Source organism: Apiospora marii (genome assembly GCF_038362585.1).
Source record: "Apiospora marii strain CBS 49790 chromosome Unknown utg000012l_segment0_segment0, whole genome shotgun sequence".
NCBI classification, from domain to species: domain Eukaryota; kingdom Fungi; phylum Ascomycota; class Sordariomycetes; order Amphisphaeriales; family Apiosporaceae; genus Apiospora; species Apiospora marii.
In genome coordinates, this window is record NW_027117383.1 from 898,166 (window position 1) to 915,710 (window position 17,545).

General features: G+C 55.9%; 6 protein-coding genes across 6 annotated transcripts; all 6 read right to left on the reverse strand.

Moving 5' to 3' along the window:
- Positions 1-1,262: 1,262 nt before the first annotated feature.
- On the reverse strand, positions 1,263-1,478 carry PG985_015092 (uncharacterized protein; the record flags this gene model as incomplete). The annotated part of the gene is made up of 1 exon (XM_066834858.1): positions 1,263-1,478. One exon carries the CDS (start codon positions 1,476-1,478, stop codon positions 1,263-1,265), a length of 216 nt encoding a protein of 71 aa, XP_066677468.1.
- A 735-nt stretch (positions 1,479-2,213) lies between these two features.
- Positions 2,214-2,990, reverse strand: PG985_015093 (uncharacterized protein; the record flags this gene model as incomplete). Its single annotated transcript, XM_066834859.1, has 1 exon — positions 2,214-2,990. The coding sequence occupies one exon, from the start codon at positions 2,988-2,990 to the stop codon at positions 2,214-2,216; it is 777 nt and encodes a 258-aa protein (XP_066677469.1).
- A 986-nt stretch (positions 2,991-3,976) lies between these two features.
- PG985_015094 (uncharacterized protein) lies at positions 3,977-5,512 on the reverse strand (the record flags this gene model as incomplete). The annotated part of the gene is made up of 3 exons (XM_066834860.1): positions 3,977-4,335; positions 4,969-5,164; positions 5,237-5,512. The coding sequence occupies 3 exons, from the start codon at positions 5,510-5,512 to the stop codon at positions 3,977-3,979; spliced, it is 831 nt and encodes a 276-aa protein (XP_066677470.1).
- A 997-nt stretch (positions 5,513-6,509) lies between these two features.
- Positions 6,510-7,550, reverse strand: PG985_015095 (uncharacterized protein; the record flags this gene model as incomplete). The annotated part of the gene is made up of 2 exons (XM_066834861.1): positions 6,510-7,455; positions 7,543-7,550. The coding sequence occupies 2 exons, from the start codon at positions 7,548-7,550 to the stop codon at positions 6,510-6,512; spliced, it is 954 nt and encodes a 317-aa protein (XP_066677471.1).
- A 2,306-nt stretch (positions 7,551-9,856) lies between these two features.
- PG985_015096 (uncharacterized protein) lies at positions 9,857-12,256 on the reverse strand (the record flags this gene model as incomplete). Its single annotated transcript, XM_066834862.1, has 6 exons — positions 9,857-10,216; positions 10,280-10,314; positions 10,439-10,955; positions 11,423-11,632; positions 11,714-12,164; positions 12,246-12,256. The coding sequence occupies 6 exons, from the start codon at positions 12,254-12,256 to the stop codon at positions 9,857-9,859; spliced, it is 1,584 nt and encodes a 527-aa protein (XP_066677472.1).
- A 2,654-nt stretch (positions 12,257-14,910) lies between these two features.
- Positions 14,911-15,774, reverse strand: PG985_015097 (uncharacterized protein; the record flags this gene model as incomplete). Its single annotated transcript, XM_066834863.1, has 1 exon — positions 14,911-15,774. One exon carries the CDS (start codon positions 15,772-15,774, stop codon positions 14,911-14,913), a length of 864 nt encoding a protein of 287 aa, XP_066677473.1.
- Between the last annotated feature and the right edge of the window lie 1,771 nt (positions 15,775-17,545).

Genomic DNA, 17,545 nt, shown 5'->3' on the forward strand with positions numbered 1-17,545 from the left:
GTTTCTGAAGAGAAAACCTATTGTTCTTGTCAATTCCATTGTTCGGGGGCCTAGGCAACATATAAAGTGACGCAGTTGGCGTCAGGGTTTTCCCAGTAGCAGGAAGCCTTTGGCAAGACAATGAAAGGCATACACCTTCATCGTAATATCAATCAAACCACTCACGGTTTTGAGATAGCGAGAAAAGAAGATGAACTCCTTCGCATCGACAACTACGTCCCTTGGGCGACCCAGCGGAACGTTTGTGCCTCAGCCGAGGACCATTCCAAACCCAAACTGATTGGGTCCCCTTCCGCGGCCAAGTGTAGATGAGCCTGCCTGGAAACCTTTATATGAAACGAGAAAAAAGAAGAAGAAGAAGAAAAGAAGTGAGCCACGGCTCTGGCGTTGTCATGAGCAGCGGGCACGATGTTCGCAGGTGGAGACAGACGACCTACAGGCGGAACCTGCACAGCAACCTTTGGACTCGCCTGCGGTTCGCCAGCAGATTCTCGCGCACGATAGCGCCATATCCCGCGCCTCGGACGACTTCGAAGATGAGTCTATCTCCCCAGCCTGGGAGTATGAAATCAAGTTCATGTATTCGACTTTGAGAAGAATACATGCAGACAACGGATTTCCCGCCTTCGTGAAGTCATGTTCGCTATTCGTTTGGCGTACGCAGTGCTGGCTGTTGCAGTTGCGAATGTACCGTAGCTCTTGCTGGATAGTGCAATCAATGGCCTTCGTTCTGTGGTGGGTATGCACTGTTCTCGCCAACATTGTGTTCTCGATTGGCATGCTGTTCCTCTGCGCTGGGTACTGCCTCCGCGGTTTGCCGAGTGTGGCACGGGAGGTGCGCAAGAACGACGAGATCAGATGCCTGATGGGAAGCATCTTCCGTGGGCTTTTGTCCTGTTACATTGTCTGTTGGGCTCTAGTTTACGCTGCCCAGTCCATCTTAGCGTAAGTGCGCTGCGCGAGTGGTGCTATGAGCGTTTCTGGGTCACTAAGTACATGTACCTACCTACTTATCTAGCAACGGTAACGTCGGCTGCCCTGAAAGTTATGTAGGTAAATTTAAGTCATTGCAACAATTCGCGTGTTGCTACCGGGGACAGCATTGTACACAATAAGGCTTTGACGGGAAAGCAACAAATTGCCGATATTGATGGACAGACAACTATAAGTAGCCTACAGCAGAGAATATCGAATATGTACCTAGACACATGGTCGACGCACCCTTGTCTCGACCAATGACGTTCAATCGGTAGGTTTGTGTTCTAGGGCACCGCCATCGCCTCCACTCCCGTCACGAATGAGCCAAGTCCTGTCATATTCCAGTCCCGCTTGAGCGTTATCCAACCCCTCAGCAAGTTGGGAAGACGAATGCTAACTCTCAGTATCTGATAGCCGATCCTGGTCTGCTGGGCACCCTTGGGGATCGGGCGGACGGGTGCCGCCGGACTTCCGGTCTGGAACACCGTCCTATCGGGCATCTTGGGCTATGGTGTGGTGATGAACTTCTGGTGTCGGTTGTTCTTTCGGTGCCGCCTCGGCCGCTGCTTGGCGCATTACCTGCGCCTCTACGATGAGGAAGTCTTCGCCACGGTCGCCGCGACCGTTAGAAACCCCCGCAGTAGCAACATGAACCAAATAAGCATCTTACTTGCTAGGCACCTGTCAATAATTCCGTTTAATAGGACTCAAAAATTCTGCACCAGTAGTATTCATAGTTAACGGATGCTCCTCTATACGTAGTCCCATCGCGTGTTCCTGTCCTGCGGATGGGGACGCGTGATACCGGGGCCTTGCGCCTCTACACCGACAAGACCTTCGCCACCGCCGCTCGTCATCGGACGGATAAGAGTCTGGTCGCACCCACTATAACGTCCTCATCGCCGCCGCCCATAAGTATGCGGACTTGCTGCCGGTTGATTCGCTCGAGGGTTGGCTGGCCAGCGCCCACACCCACGCCAACCTCGCCAATGCCGAGGAGGGGGAAGCAGACCTGGCCCGGCTGGCCCAAGGATGCAACTTGGTCACTAACGCCCAATCCAATGAGGAGGTCAGAGATCTAGCCCGCAAGAGGACCCTCGTATGTTCCCCGGTCAAGAGGTCTTCGGCGCACGCGAACAGGCATCGGATCAGAGTAATGGGAAGCACCATGGGAACAGTACAGATTTTGAGGGATGTAAGATTAGTGCTGTTACAATAGAGGGTGTCAGGGTGTATTAGCGGCGCGCTAGGTTATGTGATTCCGGAGAGTTGTACCATGGCATCCCATCTTCCTCCGAGCAGTCTTCTACGAAGTTACAGTCGCACTGCCAATCCTTGATAGAGATGTCCCAGTACGTTGTAGAGATGATTCCGCACCGGTAGTAGCCAGAACAGACGCATGGTTCGGACTTGGAAACGAATGGCGTGTTTTCGTAGTTCCTATCCAGACCACGCAGAACGATGTCAGTGATCTCTTGAACGCGCCGCGGCACCTTTGACTCCTTGGTGGTACCGCAAATGTCGTTGTAAATGACATCGAGGGCGTCGAGGACTCTAGCATTGGAACTAAGCAGGACACCCTTCTCCGTCGCCCGGTCGCGGGCGCTGCGGACCAGGTCGACAATGTTGTCGGGGAAGCGTTGATGATCATCATTCTCAGTGACGAGAGTTTGGTACACGTCCTGGTACTCGACGAGGCGTAAAAGCAAGTCTTTCTCCGTCTGATCGTTGCTGTCGTGCGGGTAGTCCTCGGTCTTCCAAAAGCTGAGAAACTTGAGCGTGCGCTCGATGAACACGTCCTCGGCGAGTCCGTCGCACTTTTGTGCCCGGTTGTGGCTCAGGCAGTTGTGTAGTGACCCATTCAGCATGTTCTGCAGGCTCCCTTCAGTGTTCTTGGTAGCGGTAACGTTGATGTTGGGGGTAACCCAGTCTCGGGCTTCGCGAAGGGCGGGAGAATGGGCCATTGTGAGTGCGGCGCCTGAGAGGGCGAAAAGGACGGTGGGGACTTTCATTTCGTAGGCGGTAGGTCAGTGAAAAGATTTGATGTATTGGGGAACGAGATGACAATGATGGAAATGGAATTTTCAATACAAAAAGGAGTTTTTGCTTTGAGGAACAAAACCCAATTTCTTTCTTTTTCTTCGCCAGAGAGAAACCGGAATATCTGATTACCGACGCATCTCTGCGTAATTTTGAGCTGTTTTTCAAACGTTACTTGAGCCTTCTGAACTTGCAATTCCCACTCCCTTCACGCCCGCAAGCCACAACTTAACATAGCGGGGCCCCATGTCCCAGCCATATTATTGCTTGCATGGAGTTCCAAGTGTGATAGGGCAACTGCAATCTGCAAATTCCCAACATCAGGTTTTTCCACTATGACGCACATACATCATCCAGCCTGCCTTCCTCCACAAGTACCGAGTTCGAAGACGATGACGCTAGTCAAGCTAGGTTGGTGGGTAATCCACGGGATCATGCCAGGGCTCTGCACGCGCTCGAGGACAGGCACCCGATGTGCGGTTTATATCATGGCAAATTATAAAGGCGATTACAGATATCGTCAAGGTAGGCCAACTGTCGCGAATCTAGGAATTGAACATGGTCAATGGGTTTGGGTCTTTAGCTTCTACTTAATGTCGTCGACGAAATGGAGTTCCCACTTCAAGGCTCACCAGCTCCTCGACATTATGCTCCATGAAATTTGTTATGCGACTTAGTACAGTTGCAAAGGACTGCCGGCGCAAGCCTGCCGATGATCTCGGTAGTAATATGCACAAAAGCGGCGCATCCATTCGGTTTGAACATTGCGTCTATTTTCTCACCAACTCACACTCGATGGGTCACTCTACTCGCTACTAGCTAGGTGTAATGGGCCACCTTAATCGCTGATATCAAACCGACCCCTGATCCGTCAGCGCAACAACCGGCAACACTACGGCAGCGGTGGCGACGCCCAGCGCCCAGGCAGCGAGTGGCGGCGCGGACAACGCCAGTGTCCCTAAGGACAGGGCTCCTGACGGTTGGGGAGGAGAACCTGGGGGTCCCCCTCAACCGCCACCCCTGAGAAGCCGGGAGCCGGGCCGACTTCTCGAGCTGCTGCACCGTCGACGGCGGCAGCATTGCTTGCCTTCACGCAAGCAGCCAGCGACTCCCTTGCTGCTGCAGCAGCCAGCAACTCGTCCTTGGCAGCGGCGGCGGCCCGGGCCAGACGCGCCGAAGCGCCGGCGAGACGCGTGAAGGGGCTGGCGGACGGGCTTGTTGTCGCCATTTCGTTGGCGACGGCGGCGTGCTCTTGCGCACAGTGCGTGAATTCATTTGCCCTTGCTTCCGCTGCGCCAGGGTCTTCGGCCGCAGCCACTGCGTCAATGATCGCCGCGTCCCACAGCCGCCGAGCCGATGGTTGCCCCCCAGAAGGTTAGGGACAGCTAGCACCGCGTGTCTCAATCCTCTCAGGGCTAGGCGGGACGGGGACGAGAAACGCCGGGGCCTACGCTGCCACCAACCCCAGTGTGCGGGCGAAATGCGCCCCAGCCCTCCCCAGCACCTCAAACAACAGCACCGCCACTGCCACCATCACTGCCACCGATGCCGCTACCCCCGAGCCGACCCACGAGCAGCCGGTAGGTTTCGTTCTATCTCGCAACTTTCCATCCAGAATCCTGCTAACACGAGGTGTTACATAGCCATTCTACGTCCATGGGGGAACCTGGGCCTGATGGACAAGGCGCGAACGGCATTCCGGTGGTGGTTTCTTGGATGTCGATGTTCGGGGTCATCGACTGGGCCCAAGGATGGCTGTGCCGCGTCTTTTTGGCCAGCAAGAAGACACGCGCGCTCGCTCGCACATTGCTGCTGGCCATTGGGTAGGCCGAGGGCGAGGAGGCGGCTGGCTCTGATTCAGGATCGGGCTTGGGTGCGGTGGCGAGCGGAGGCGCTGACTCTGGCTCTGGCTCTAGCTCCGGGTATGGTACTGCTGCGATCTTCTGCTACTTCTTCTGCTGTTTTGGCTATGACGGGCGGGAGCGACGTCGAGACCAGCGGTGGCATCGCGACCCACGACGCTGTGTTTACCTGCTTCGGCGGCGCCCTCGGCCAGGTTCCAGGTGGCGTGATGTCGCCGCTGCTCCTGTTGGTGGCAGTGAGGATGGTGGATGGTAGGCGGGGTCTTAACGAAGCATTGGCGAAGCTATATATCACACCTGATTAGCCCATACTCCTTTGCAGAAAATGAAAAACCAGTACATTAGGTGTAACGTACCTGGCAGTCATCAAGGTGGTTGGGTAGTGGTGCCAAGGGCGGCGACGCTGTCAATGGAGCCATGGGTGGTGGCATGCTCCTCAAGTTCCTTCTTCTTGTGGTCGGCCCTCCTTCTTTTCCTCGAGGCCGAATCCACAGGATCCAGTACCGCAGTGGCGGCAGGTTGAAGCCAAGCAATAGACGGAGAGGACCAAAACTCTGAACAAGCAGCTTTGCGTGGAATTTGGTAGTCGCTGTGATGTTGGAGTTCAAGGTTGGTAGTAGGTATGAATGCATTAGGGTAAGTCGTGCGCTGGTTGCCGAACTTAGTTAAACGCTCGCTAGTGTTCAAGCAGGTGGCAGGTGGGCCTCTGCCACAGACGCCATTTCACACGCCCGAAAAGAGAAGTAGGTAATGACACGCCCTCTCATCTCCAACCACCACTTGGACTTGAATCAATAAACATGTATGCAAGCCAGCCTTCGTGCTACCCTTCGAGCCAGAACCGACAACTGAACTTGTACGATGACTTTTTATCCATTTCAACTAGCATCCGAACTCGATTTCAAGTCGAGATGTATTGTAGGTGAAGGGTGGCTCCAATTTGCGTGGTCTGGTCGGCGACGAAGCTTCTGGACGAAGGTAGCGAAAAGGGGGTAAACCGATCAATCCGTGACCCTCGTTGATGGGAGCTGGAAAGGCAGCAACGGTACATGATTCGCTTATGGGGCCGTCGAGAAGAGTCGAGACTAAGGGTGGTGGGTGGTGTAGGTGAAAACTATGCTTAGGTTAAGTACCTGTCGGGAGAACATCATGTTTCCGCTTATTGATAGGTTAAGTACAGTGTGACCTCCCGTTAGCCGTCTTCAACCAGCCTGCCGGTAAGGCAAGAAGGATCGCATGTTTTGGGCATCCCAACTCCGCATCCATATAAGGATAACGTTGCATTACCGCAGCCGCTAGTGCATGTCATCGACTGGACCTGCAGTCTTAGTGCTAGCATTAGCTCAGCACCAAGCACGAAGGCAGCTCTCCGTCTCAAATATGGCGCAGCAAATAAGTCACGAGAGGAAGACGTCTGTATGTGTGTGTGTGTGGGTATGGGCAGGGCCGCCCCAATAATCAATTGTAAGAAAAAAAAAAAACTCCGCCCTGTTGTACAACCCATGAAGAAGGCTCGCATGTCGAGCATCAAATGTGTAAAATCAACGCGAACACAAACGCCTCCTCCCCCCTCCCCCCTCCCCCCCCTAAAAAAACCAAACCCTGTTCTGCTGCTGCTGCTGGTGCCGCCTAGCGGCGCGAGCCGCCCGAACCACCCGAGCCGCGGTTGCGGCGACGCTTGCTGCTGCTACTGCTACTGCCGCTGTTGTTGTTGTTGTTGCTGCTGCAACTGTTGTAGTTGCTGCTGCTGCTGCTCTTGCTGTTGCTGCTGCTGCTGTCGTTGCTGCGGCTGCTGTTGTTGTTGTTGTTGCGACTGCTGCTGCTGCCGCTACTGCTGCTGCTGTTGGGGTTGCTGCTGCTGCTGTTTCTGTTGCTGCTGCTGTTGCGACTGCGGCGGTTGCTGCTGCTGCTGCGGCTGGGGGGGTGGGGGTGGTGGTGAAGAGGAGGGGGGCCACCGGCCGGCAGCAGGGCGGCGGCGGCGGCGGCGAGGTCGACAGCGCGGGCGGCGGCAGTCTTGGCGCCCTCCTCGTCGGAGGCAGCGGCGCAGGCGGCGGCGAAGTCGGCGGCAGCGCGAGTGATACCGGCCAGCGGCCGGGCAGCCGGGTTGGCGGCAGCGGTCTCCTCAGCGGCGGTGGCGGCAGCGTCGGCGGCGGCGGCCAAGGCATCGGCGCGCCGGGCCCGCGCACCGGGGTCGGTGGCAGCGGCGGCAGCAGCCTCGATGACCGAGGCGTCCCACAACATCAACGCGCGGGCGACCGCGCGACCTCCCTTGGAGGAGAGGAACACACGGCGCACCCACGCCGTCGCCCAGTCCACCAGCCCAAAAACCTGCAGCCACGAGACCCAAACGGGGATACCGTTGGCACCCTTGTCGGCGAGGCCGAGGTTCCCCCAGGTGATGTAGATGGGGGCGGTGGAGGAGGAGGGGGGGGGGCCAGCCGGGGGGTCGTCGGTGGCGGCGGTGGTTGTGGTTGTGGTGGTGGGCGAGGGGCAGGTCGAGAAGGTGGTGGGGGTGGTGGCGGCGGTGGTGTTGCGGTAAGGGGGCAGCGCCCCGGAGGCGAATAGACCTGTAGAGCTAATCAACGATGACTCCGATTAGCTCAATTCATCTCAAAGCAGACACAGGGGAAGTAGATTCATGATAGAAAGTATAAAGACTTACGATGGCATGTTGCTGCTGCTGCTGGTTCTGGTTCTGGCTCTGGTTCTGGCTCTGATGGTTGTTAGTGCGTGTCAAAGGGACATCTCAATGCCAACCAAGTCGAGTGTAACTTACGGGTTCTCAAAAAAAAAAAAAAAAAAGCTTGTATCGAACGATAGCTATACTCAATGGTCAGCATATGATAATGCGCGGATGAGACGATGCGCGGATGGATAGGAAACGATGGGGTTACATACAGAGTCTGATGTGCGGGCGGGAGAAGAAAGGAAGAAGAGATTCAGATTCCGGGCAGCGAGAATTCCCTAATATCTCAGCGACTGGCGCGGGCCGCTAGCCATCCGTTGAGTTACCTAGCTGCTGGGTTGCCTTATTCAGTACTGCGGCAACTGTTCGCACCCGCGCGCTGTTTACTCGACTGCAGGGGCAGCCGGGTAGGGCGTAAGGCGTCCTTTCACTCCGCGATGGCATAACTGGCAGATAACGATTAGAAGCACAACCCAATGCCATTAGCCTGTGCCATTCGCCTGTCAATTCACCTCATCATCCTTGTGAACCGTATCAATCCCTTTATGCCCCCTTGTGATATCAAGTGCGAGGTTATCAGCCAGAAGTAGAAAGTCAGTCTAAAACCTAGCAATCATCGTTCGACGACTGTATTCCTCCTACGGTATATCCATGCCCTAGCCAAGGGCCCCTGTTACCATCGAGCCCCTTACATGTTTGGTGCAATAGCAGCATCGAATTCTATCTCAATCGTGGACTCCCACCAGGGGTGAAATGTGTTCACTAGTCGTACAACACTTAACACTTAGCCTCTATCTTGTTTGAACGATGTTGCTCGACTATATTGTTGCAAATTGAAAGCTGTGATTATCTCGACCACGGGAGTTTTCAATGATCAGGCGTTGGTTGTGAAGACGATGATTCGAATGTCGGCTTCAGATTCAGGGGTATCAAAATAACAATCTCAGCGACTTAATGAGACTTGCAATCATCTCCCACAATACCCCATCAACTCGAGCCATCACTGTGAGTGTCATTTCCCAAAGCAAAGCGTTAGAGAAGCATGCTACATTTTTGAATGCTATTCCTAACGCTGGTGAGAAAAGGGGTTCGGAGGATTAAGGGGTAAGTAACACAGTGGGCCAGTCACGTGACGGCTCTTCATCTTCAAAGATGTCCAGTCTGGAAGTTCGAAACCTTTTTGCCCGCCATCCAGTCACCTTTTGATAAATTTAATAACTGCACATGAGGCAGCCGGCCATCAGCATGAAGCGCACGGTTCTCATCTTATTCATGATGCCGGCTTCTCTGGTCTCGGCAACCCCACCCCCTCCGGCAGCCTGGACTCCGCCGCATCATTAAGACCCAACCCAGAGCGGCTGCGATTATCAGCATTTCAATCTACCCGAAGCTTTGCCAAGGACAAAGGGGCATTGAATGCCCTCGCGCCGCTGGTGCTGACAACCTTGTGCCAACACACAGTGAAGAGAATACCCGGGACCCTATGAAGACTTGCAGATGCGGCGACGGCAACCGCTTTCTTTTGAACTACGACAACATGCGAGGGGACCCTGAAGTCAGGCCTCATAAGTGTTTTCACGGCTGTGGCTTGCCACTGAGGGTAATCGCGCCATAGTCTGCCTTGTGGGATGCCGCATCCGAGTGGTCATAACGTTGAAAACGTAAATGAAAAGGTCATTATGCGCAGTGGGGTTCTCCCCAGACAGGAATACCATTTCCCCTCGCCTTAGTGGATCCCCAAAAGAAGTGTCCCAACCTATGAGCCCTCACCTCTACTGGTGTGCATGCGATTGACGGTATGAGAAACAGGGAAACATCTGGTGTCGCTTCGCCCTCCAGTAGCAATGCATGCCAATTGGTCGCTGAACATGGTGTATCATCGTATATATGTCACGGGACTTTACACACACGTCAGTCAGCCATGTTGAGTGCAACTCGAACGGGGCGTAGCTAGTAATTGAGCATTCTCTATATGTTGGTTGGACCTATTGATTGGTAAATTCCGCTCCTTTAGCACAACACTGTGCCGCGAACTATTCAAGACTCGATCAACGCATGGGTTGGGCAATGAAGCGTAGTGTCAGATCTATAGGTGCATCAATCGGAAGGCCAGGACCTCCTTCAAGACCAGTGTGAAGCGCACTAGAAGCTTGCAGCTAGTGGCAATGAGATTTTACGTTGTTCGCTTGTTGCGGCTCTTAGAAACCCTAAGAAAAAGCACTGATTGGGGGGGCCTTTCTAGCAAAGGACAGTGTGACGCAATGTTGAATAAAGAGTTAATATTCCAAGACTATTTACTGCTTCCATGATCCATCCCGGTTCTGGTTAGCGCCAATGCTTCGACAATGAAAGGCTCTGCTTCCTTCTCCTCCTCCTCCTCCTCGTCGGCGCTGTTGGCGTTGGCGGTGGCGGTGGAGGTGGCGGTGGCGGCGCGGGCGTGGGCGCGGGCCAGCCAGCCCTCCGGCGCGTCGATCGGCAGCCGGTCGGCAAACGCATGGGCGGCAGCGGCGGTATCGTGGGCGGCGCCGGCCAGGGCCTTGTGGCGGTCAGCGGCGGCCTTCTGCCCCTCGGGCGACAGGCAGCGGGCGCGGGCGGCGCCGAGGGCCTCGTCGTCGTAGAGGCGGAGTGCCCCGGCACCCATGCGTCCCCACTGGGAGGACAGCACCACACGGCGGACTCAGGCAGCCAGCCAGACTGCCAACCCCAGGCTTACCTGAAGGGACACCACTGGTAGGACGCCGGTGGGCCCTGACCCTGTGAGCCCGAGCCGGGTCATTGGAAGTCGCAAACTCGGGCCATATGAAGTCAACCTTCTATCAAGCACTTAGAGTCTGTATCACCCTGCGAGGATTCTTGGTTCAGGTATACTTACGTGATGCTGTTGCTGCTGCTGCCGGCGGCGGCGGGAGTGGTGGTAGTGGTGGTTCTGGTCCTGCTGCTGCTGCTGCTGCGGTGGCATTGGCGGCGGTGGCGGCGCCTTCCAGACCGGCGGCGGCAGCACGGCCCGCCACGACGTGGTCACCTGCATCGGCGACGGCCTCGGCCAGCGACTGGGAGGCGGCGGCGAGAGCGGCAGGGTCGTTGGCGGCAGCGGCTGCGGCAGCGGCGACTGCGGCGGAGGCGACGGTGTAGGCACTCGTCAAGTCCTTCTGGTTGGCGGCGGCATGGTCGTTGGCCTTGCGGCCCGCGGCGCTGCTCACGGCGGCATCGTAAGTCTCCCGAGAGATCAGGAGCGAGTCTCTCAGCGCCTCGCGGGCGCCCGCGAAGGCCAGCACCCAGCGACACAAGACACCCAACACGTAACTAGCCAGCAGAGCTGGCAGACCGAACTTTTCTATCCAGGGATCCCAGACAGGGATCCCATCTGTCCCGTGGTCACCGCCAGAAAACTGGGGCCAGGACACCGGATGGTGGTGGCGGCAGGGCTGGGGCTGGGGCCGGGGTCGGGACTGGCGCTGGTGCCGGTGCTGGTGCTGCTACCAGTGGCGGTCGTGCCGTTCCGACTCTATATATATATATATCCATCCGGTCAGTTTCTGTCCATGAACGCACGTACGAACTGATGAAGGGCAAGGGGCATTGGTACCTACGTTCTGTCGGCCATGATTGCTGTGCTTCTGTTCATATCTCGGAGTCAGTATATGTTCAGCATGGGCCTGGAAACCAATTTCCGAGTGAAACCCCATAGCTACTCACGGGAACGTATTTAAACGAGAAAGAGGGGAATGGGCGTGATGGTGACTGTGATGGGGGTGAGCCTAGAGAAATCTTCGGTCCAAACTGTGTATCACGACCAATTGATTCCCGTTGCTTCAACGCAAACTCAGAGGGTGAGAGGGGAGGGTTAAAAACCTACGCCGAAGCTATGAAATCTGTAGCTGTTGTTCCTTGAGGCGAAAGCATTTGCGCTGGCATTGCGCAGGCCCGGGTCGGTGTTGGCGGCGGCAGCACCCTCTAGGACCGAGTGGTCCCACAACTGCAGGTGGGCGGCGAAGGCCCGCGTCCACTTGGTGGACAAGAACTGCCGCCGGAGCCAGCCCAGCGCCCAGTCGACCAGCCCGAACACCTACAGCCACGACAACCAGACTGGGACGTCGGTGGCGCCGAGCTGGCCCTACGTGATGGTAACGGACTCCGGGGTAGTGACCTGGGTGGCGGCGGCAGCTGCTGTGGTGGTGGTGGTGTCGGTGGTGGCAGCGGCGGCGCCCTCGAGGACCAATGCGGCGATCTCGTCGGCAGCGGCAGCGGCAGCGGCAGCGTCGGCAGCAGCGGCCTCAATGACCGCGGGGGCCCACAACTTCATTGCGCGGGCGACCGCGCGGGCCTGCCCGGAGGCCAAGAAGAGGCGGCGCAGCCACCCGAGCGCCCAATCCACGACGCCGAACACCTCCAGCCATGACACCCAGACGGGGATGCCATTGGCCCCCTTTTCCCCGAGGCCGAAGTTGCCCCATGTGATATAGATGGGGTTGGAGGAGGAGGAGGAGGTGGGAGAGCCAGCCGGGGGGTCGGCGGCGGCGGTGGTGTTGGTGTTGGCGTTGGTGGTGGTGGTGGTGGTGTTGTGGTGGTAGGGGGGCAGGGCCCCGGCGGCATCTGATCTGGTAGTGCTAATCGGCGATAACTCTGGTCAGCTCAGCTCGTCTCAAAGCGGTTTCAGGGGCAAAAGGATGGAAACTTACGTCTCAGGCATTGTGGTGGTGGTGGTGTTAGCGGGGTCGGAGGTGACAATGTCGAATGTGGTTTTGGGGGGGCACCACCCCGGAGATCTTGTTGGTATCACTAGTGCATGGTTGATTAGCTCAGTTCGTCTGAAAGCAGATTCAGGGGCAAAAGTATAAAGACTTACGACGATGGCATGATGGTGGTGGTGGTGGTGGTGGAGGGGGGGGGGGGAGGGAACCTTTCCGACGTGGTTTTGGGGGGGACCACCCCGTGGGTCTTGTCTTTGGTGCTAATGCGCAATCGATCAGCTCAACTGGTCACAGAATCAGGGACAAAGGTACAAAGACTTACGAGCGCGGCATCCTGGCGGTGGTGGTGGTGGTGGTGGTGGTGTGTGGGTGGGTGTGGGTGTCCTTAAGTCCCCAGTACGTGTCAAAGGGTCAATCCAAAGCCAAACCAAACAGGTAAAACTTACGAAGTTCCTTCAAAAAAACACAAGAAAATTGTCAAATGGTTCTAGCTATAATCAATGGTCAGTACTTGATGATATCCCGATGGAACGATGCGCTGATGAACAGGAAAGGATGGGGTTGCATACAGTGTTTGATGAGCGGGCGAGAGACGAGACGAGGAGGACCAGAAAGGCGCGAAGCCGAGCGAGAAATTGGGGGAACGTATTTCGGAACAAGTAGTTTGATGCAGCATTGAGATACATTCGTAATTGGAGTGGTGAAATCGGAGTTTCCATATAATTACCTTGACGGGAGTCTCCAAAGTTGAGCAGCGGTGGTGGCCCTGGTCTACAGATTGAGAGAAGGCACCAAGGGAACTGGGGACTTCCTGTGGCGGACTTTCAGGATTTGCACAGTGGTTGTTGCTTCGTGAATCTTGAAGAAAGGTGCAGATACTTAGAAAGAATGACCTCTCTGTGGGCATTATTGGATATCAGGGCTTGGCAGTTTTGGCAACCGAGGGCGTCCAACTTACTTGCCACCATAGTGGAAGCATATTGGGCCCTCCGATTGCCTGGGCCAACCTGACATCATATCGAATATGAAGTATACGTGTAGGTTTTGTGATATATTATTGGTAGGAAAGCTCATGAACAACCAGCAAATATCAGTTGCCATATATCTAGGAGTAGCTCGCTCCCCAATGCACTGGGTATTTGGGCAGCCATTGTTTTCAGACGGTGTAGAGAGCACGCTTGCCATTTTACTGGAATCTAAAAGGAAAGTGATAGCTATGTAGACTACATCATGTAGCAGGTATGGTAATCATTCCATCCGCACACAATGATCGCGCTGGTCAAACAATCCACTGCACCAGGGCCCGGAAAGCTGTCGCCTAAAAGACGGTCAGGACGTCGTTGCTGAGGTTGATGGAGAACTTGATCCACATACGTATATCAATGCTGTGGGTTAGGACTTTCCCCATCCGGCCCAGATGCAGCTCGGAACAATCTGCAGTCATACCATCCGTCGCCCGCACATACGGGGACCGCCACTACCTTGCATGGACCTCAGCGCAGCATGGGTCACAGGGGAAGGAAATGCCACGCCCCGAATGACTGTTACCTAAATAGCGGACGGGATTACCCCTGCTTGCCTAGGACTTCGACGAAGCTTGCCGTGGTGTGGGCAGGTGCCATGCCCCCGCACCGCCCATCTACGGGGCTAGGTACCACGATTACTAATAAGGCGAGTGGCCGCGACGAGGTGGGCGAGTGGGTGAGGGGTGTGCAGATAGATTGACGAGTTAGAGATAGCGCGACGCGGGGGAGGGGCTGCCGAGAAGAATGGTGTTTGCCTAATTGACCAACTGATTGTTGATTGATTGCATGCACGAATTCGTCGGCCTGGCCCTCTGGATACCCCGTCGAGCTGGACATGCGACTTACGGATCTCGGCGAGAAACTAGATGCAAAACAAATATGGGAGCCTGGCTAGCAGGCCAGTTTGCAGGCACCGAACAAGCAAAAGCAAGTCTAGTGTAGCGTGACTGACGACTGGCCAGAAGACCGAGAATGGCTTCTGATTGGAGCGTGGTTCCCAAGGGAGATGGAGCGCGGGGTTGGGTCCTTCCATTGCCAAATGCCCTTTGCGTCGAAAACAAATTGGGGAGACAAAGGAATTTGGCTGCGCATTCCCGTCACCGCGATGAGGGGCAGTGGAGGGGCAGCAGCTCTTGCAGGGTTGCCCGTGTGAGTCACGTCGCGAAATTCGCACTAGAGATCCGTCCCACTTTCACTTACACGAAGAGTTGGCCGTCAGTCACCAGCATCGTATTGATCAGTGGCAGTCAAGCATGCGCTGCATCCAACAACCATACCAGATAGATCGTGTAGACGACCGGAGGTGGAATGAAGTTGGACGACATCGTGTAGGACTAATGGTTATTCGTTTGCATGAGGAATGTGATGTAGACCAAGTCCCTTAGCCCTTGGGGTTATCTGTATCCCCGCACGTCGCATGACAGTTCACACGTTGTAGCAATGACGAGACGACTACATGTGGACGTGACTGGCGCAATGATGTGTAAGCTATCTATTACTATATGGACGTAATAACAGAAAGGGAAACAAAAATAGCTCGAAGGCTAAGAACAGGCGGCGCACCCAGCCGAGCGCCCAATCCACCAGACCAAAGACCTGCAGCCACGAGACCCAAACAGAGAGACACTTTAATAGTGCCGTCTGTACCGCGTGTCATCGTACATCGCAGTAGAATTCCTCCGCTCCATGCGTGCCCGAAGCCGGTCGCGCTGAGCCGCCTCCTCGCGCTTCTCAGCCTCCTCCTGTGCGCGACGCTCCTTGCGCCGGCGCTCGCGCTCCAGTTGCTCGGCGGTCTGGGTGCCGATGCGCACGTGCTTCATCGCGTCGGTGAGTTGGTCGACGGGTGGCGGGATCGAGACGGAGCCGCGGCGGTAAGGCCGTGGTGCTGGTGGCACGGCGGGTCGGCTCGCGATGGTCTCGTTCTGGCGCTCGATCTTAGTCCTGACTTGCTGCCGGCGGATGGCCTCCTTGGCTTTGGCCATGTCGCGCTCCAGCTTAAGGAGGCGCTCTTCCTCCGTCGAGATATTGCTGCCAACAGTGCCGACGCGGCTGGAGTTGGGGCTGCTGCGGTAGCTGGAGTTGCTGTTGGGTGACCGGGTGCTGCTGATCTCAATATGTACGCCTGGGCGACGGGAAGGTGAGGTGCCGTAGTAGGCGGGTGGCGTGGCAGCTCGGTAAGGGTCTTCGATCACCACGCTCCGGCGCCGTTGAGATGACCGGCGGTTGATCTCGACGCCATCGCTGGCGGCGGGGTAAAATGAGCCCGAGCGTCTCTTGTGCGAGCGCTCGCCCTCGCTGCCAGAGTACACGAAGTCGGTGTCGGAAAGAGGTGGCGAGGGTGGGAAGGCACCCCGCCTCTCGTCGCGGTTGTGGTGAAAGTCAACGGTTTGTCGGCAAGGCCGGCTGTGGTGGGAGTTGACACACAGCTTGACCTCCCGCTCCGTCTGGAGCTGGGCACCCCTTTGGGTGTAGTAGTAGTGCTTCTCACACATTGTGTCGTTGGGTCGGCAAGAAGGTCGCCGAGCCTGGGGTGGATCTGGTTGGATGACTACAGGTGCAGGTCGTGAGCGGTGACTGCGGTGTGTGTTGTTGTGAGGAGGCGCGAGTTGCTGTGTCGAGTTCTGATGTTGATACTCTACAGATGTGTGTGCGTCGCGGTTGCGTTTGGTGTTGTTCAAAGTGTTGTTGATGGTGACTCTAGGAATTGAAGAAGCCACAACTATATCGTCAATCGACTGTGTCAGATACGATGAAGTGTTTTTGTTGTTGGCCCTTGTTGTTCAATCGAGGCATGACATCGGGGGAAGGAGATGTCGTAGTGGGGTTAAGGTGGGATGGATGGTGTTTGTAGCAGAGACTTGGAAGAGGATGTTGGTTGTCTGGCCAAGCTTGGAGAAGTGGTATCCGGAATGAGGATGAGGTAGGATATATAGTTGAGAGAAAGTGGTATGGGAAGATGCTGGATGGAGTGAATCTAAGACAACTTGAATAAGATCTCGAGGGGGGGCTCTGCTGCCTTATATGTGGATAGGCCGTGGTTTCGACGTACGGAATCTTTCCCAGGAGTTTTTTGTCTCCTGCGATGCAAGCACTAGTACAAAGCAATGTACGTCTGCAGGCCGGCGCACCCTGGCCCAGCTCTCGTGTAGTGGGGTAGGGGTGTAAGCCTGCGAGTGTGGCTTGTGGAGGCATGATCGCTGCCTGCCTGCCTTCTTTACAAGGGTGTGCTCTGAGCCAATGCTCTTAGAGCGACGGCAGCGCCCATACGCTAGAACAAGTCTGGCCGCCGAAGAGGCTGATGATTGGAATGATTCACGGGCGGGGACCATTTCCGACTGAAAGGGCTAAGCGCGAAGAGAGTCCTAGGAGGCCCTGGCAATTGAGCCAATGGGGGTTGTTCAGCTCAGAGGCTTAGCAAACCTCATGGGGTGTCTTTCATCGTAGCCGTTGACTCCAAGCCTCTCTTCCCCATGCCCCGAAGCGGATTTCGCAAGGTCAAGCTGACAGGAGGGAACCAAGCGACAAAGCTCGACTTGCAGGAGAGGTCCAGCTTGGTCGTCCATGGATCAACCCGCGACCAGAGAACGATCCGACGGTTGGGTATTGCGAAACGAAACGGATGGCCTTCCTTGAGGCAGCCCGTGCACACCTATTATTGACTTGACCTCCCCCGCGATTACCAGCGCGCGGGTAATAGGCAACCACTGACGGGCGATCAATGGATTGGGATGGGCCCCCGTCGCCAACGTCGCAAAAATAGAAATTGACAGATTGAATTGCGCGTTCCATCAGTTCCGCTGATCATCCAATCTTTCTCCCGACGGTTCGGGCTCTCGACTCGGGACTGTCTGTCCAGTAGCTCTGTAGCTCTGTTGCTGAATGCAATCCAATGCAATCACTTGACGTATTTTTTTGTGCCGTGATGCGACTGATTTAGTTGGCCGAATGAATGGTCAATTGAGTCATCATTGGATTTCCGCAGCTCGCATGCTTCTAGATCAATTTGGGGCTACTGCAGTTGTTAGGTGCAGTAGTGGTTGGTCACTGGAATCTGCGACAAAAATGTTGCGCATACACCCGGGCATCGTTCAGCCTTCCCACCATGAAGCATGCGCAAACAAGCAAATCGGGTCGACGAGGGACTGGCAACTGTCTCGCCGGTGGTTCGATCGACTGGTTCGACGGCACTCCCCCCCTTCCCGTCGTCTCCAGACGCAGGGGACGGCCAATCTTTGGCACACCAAGTGGGTAGCCCGGATTACT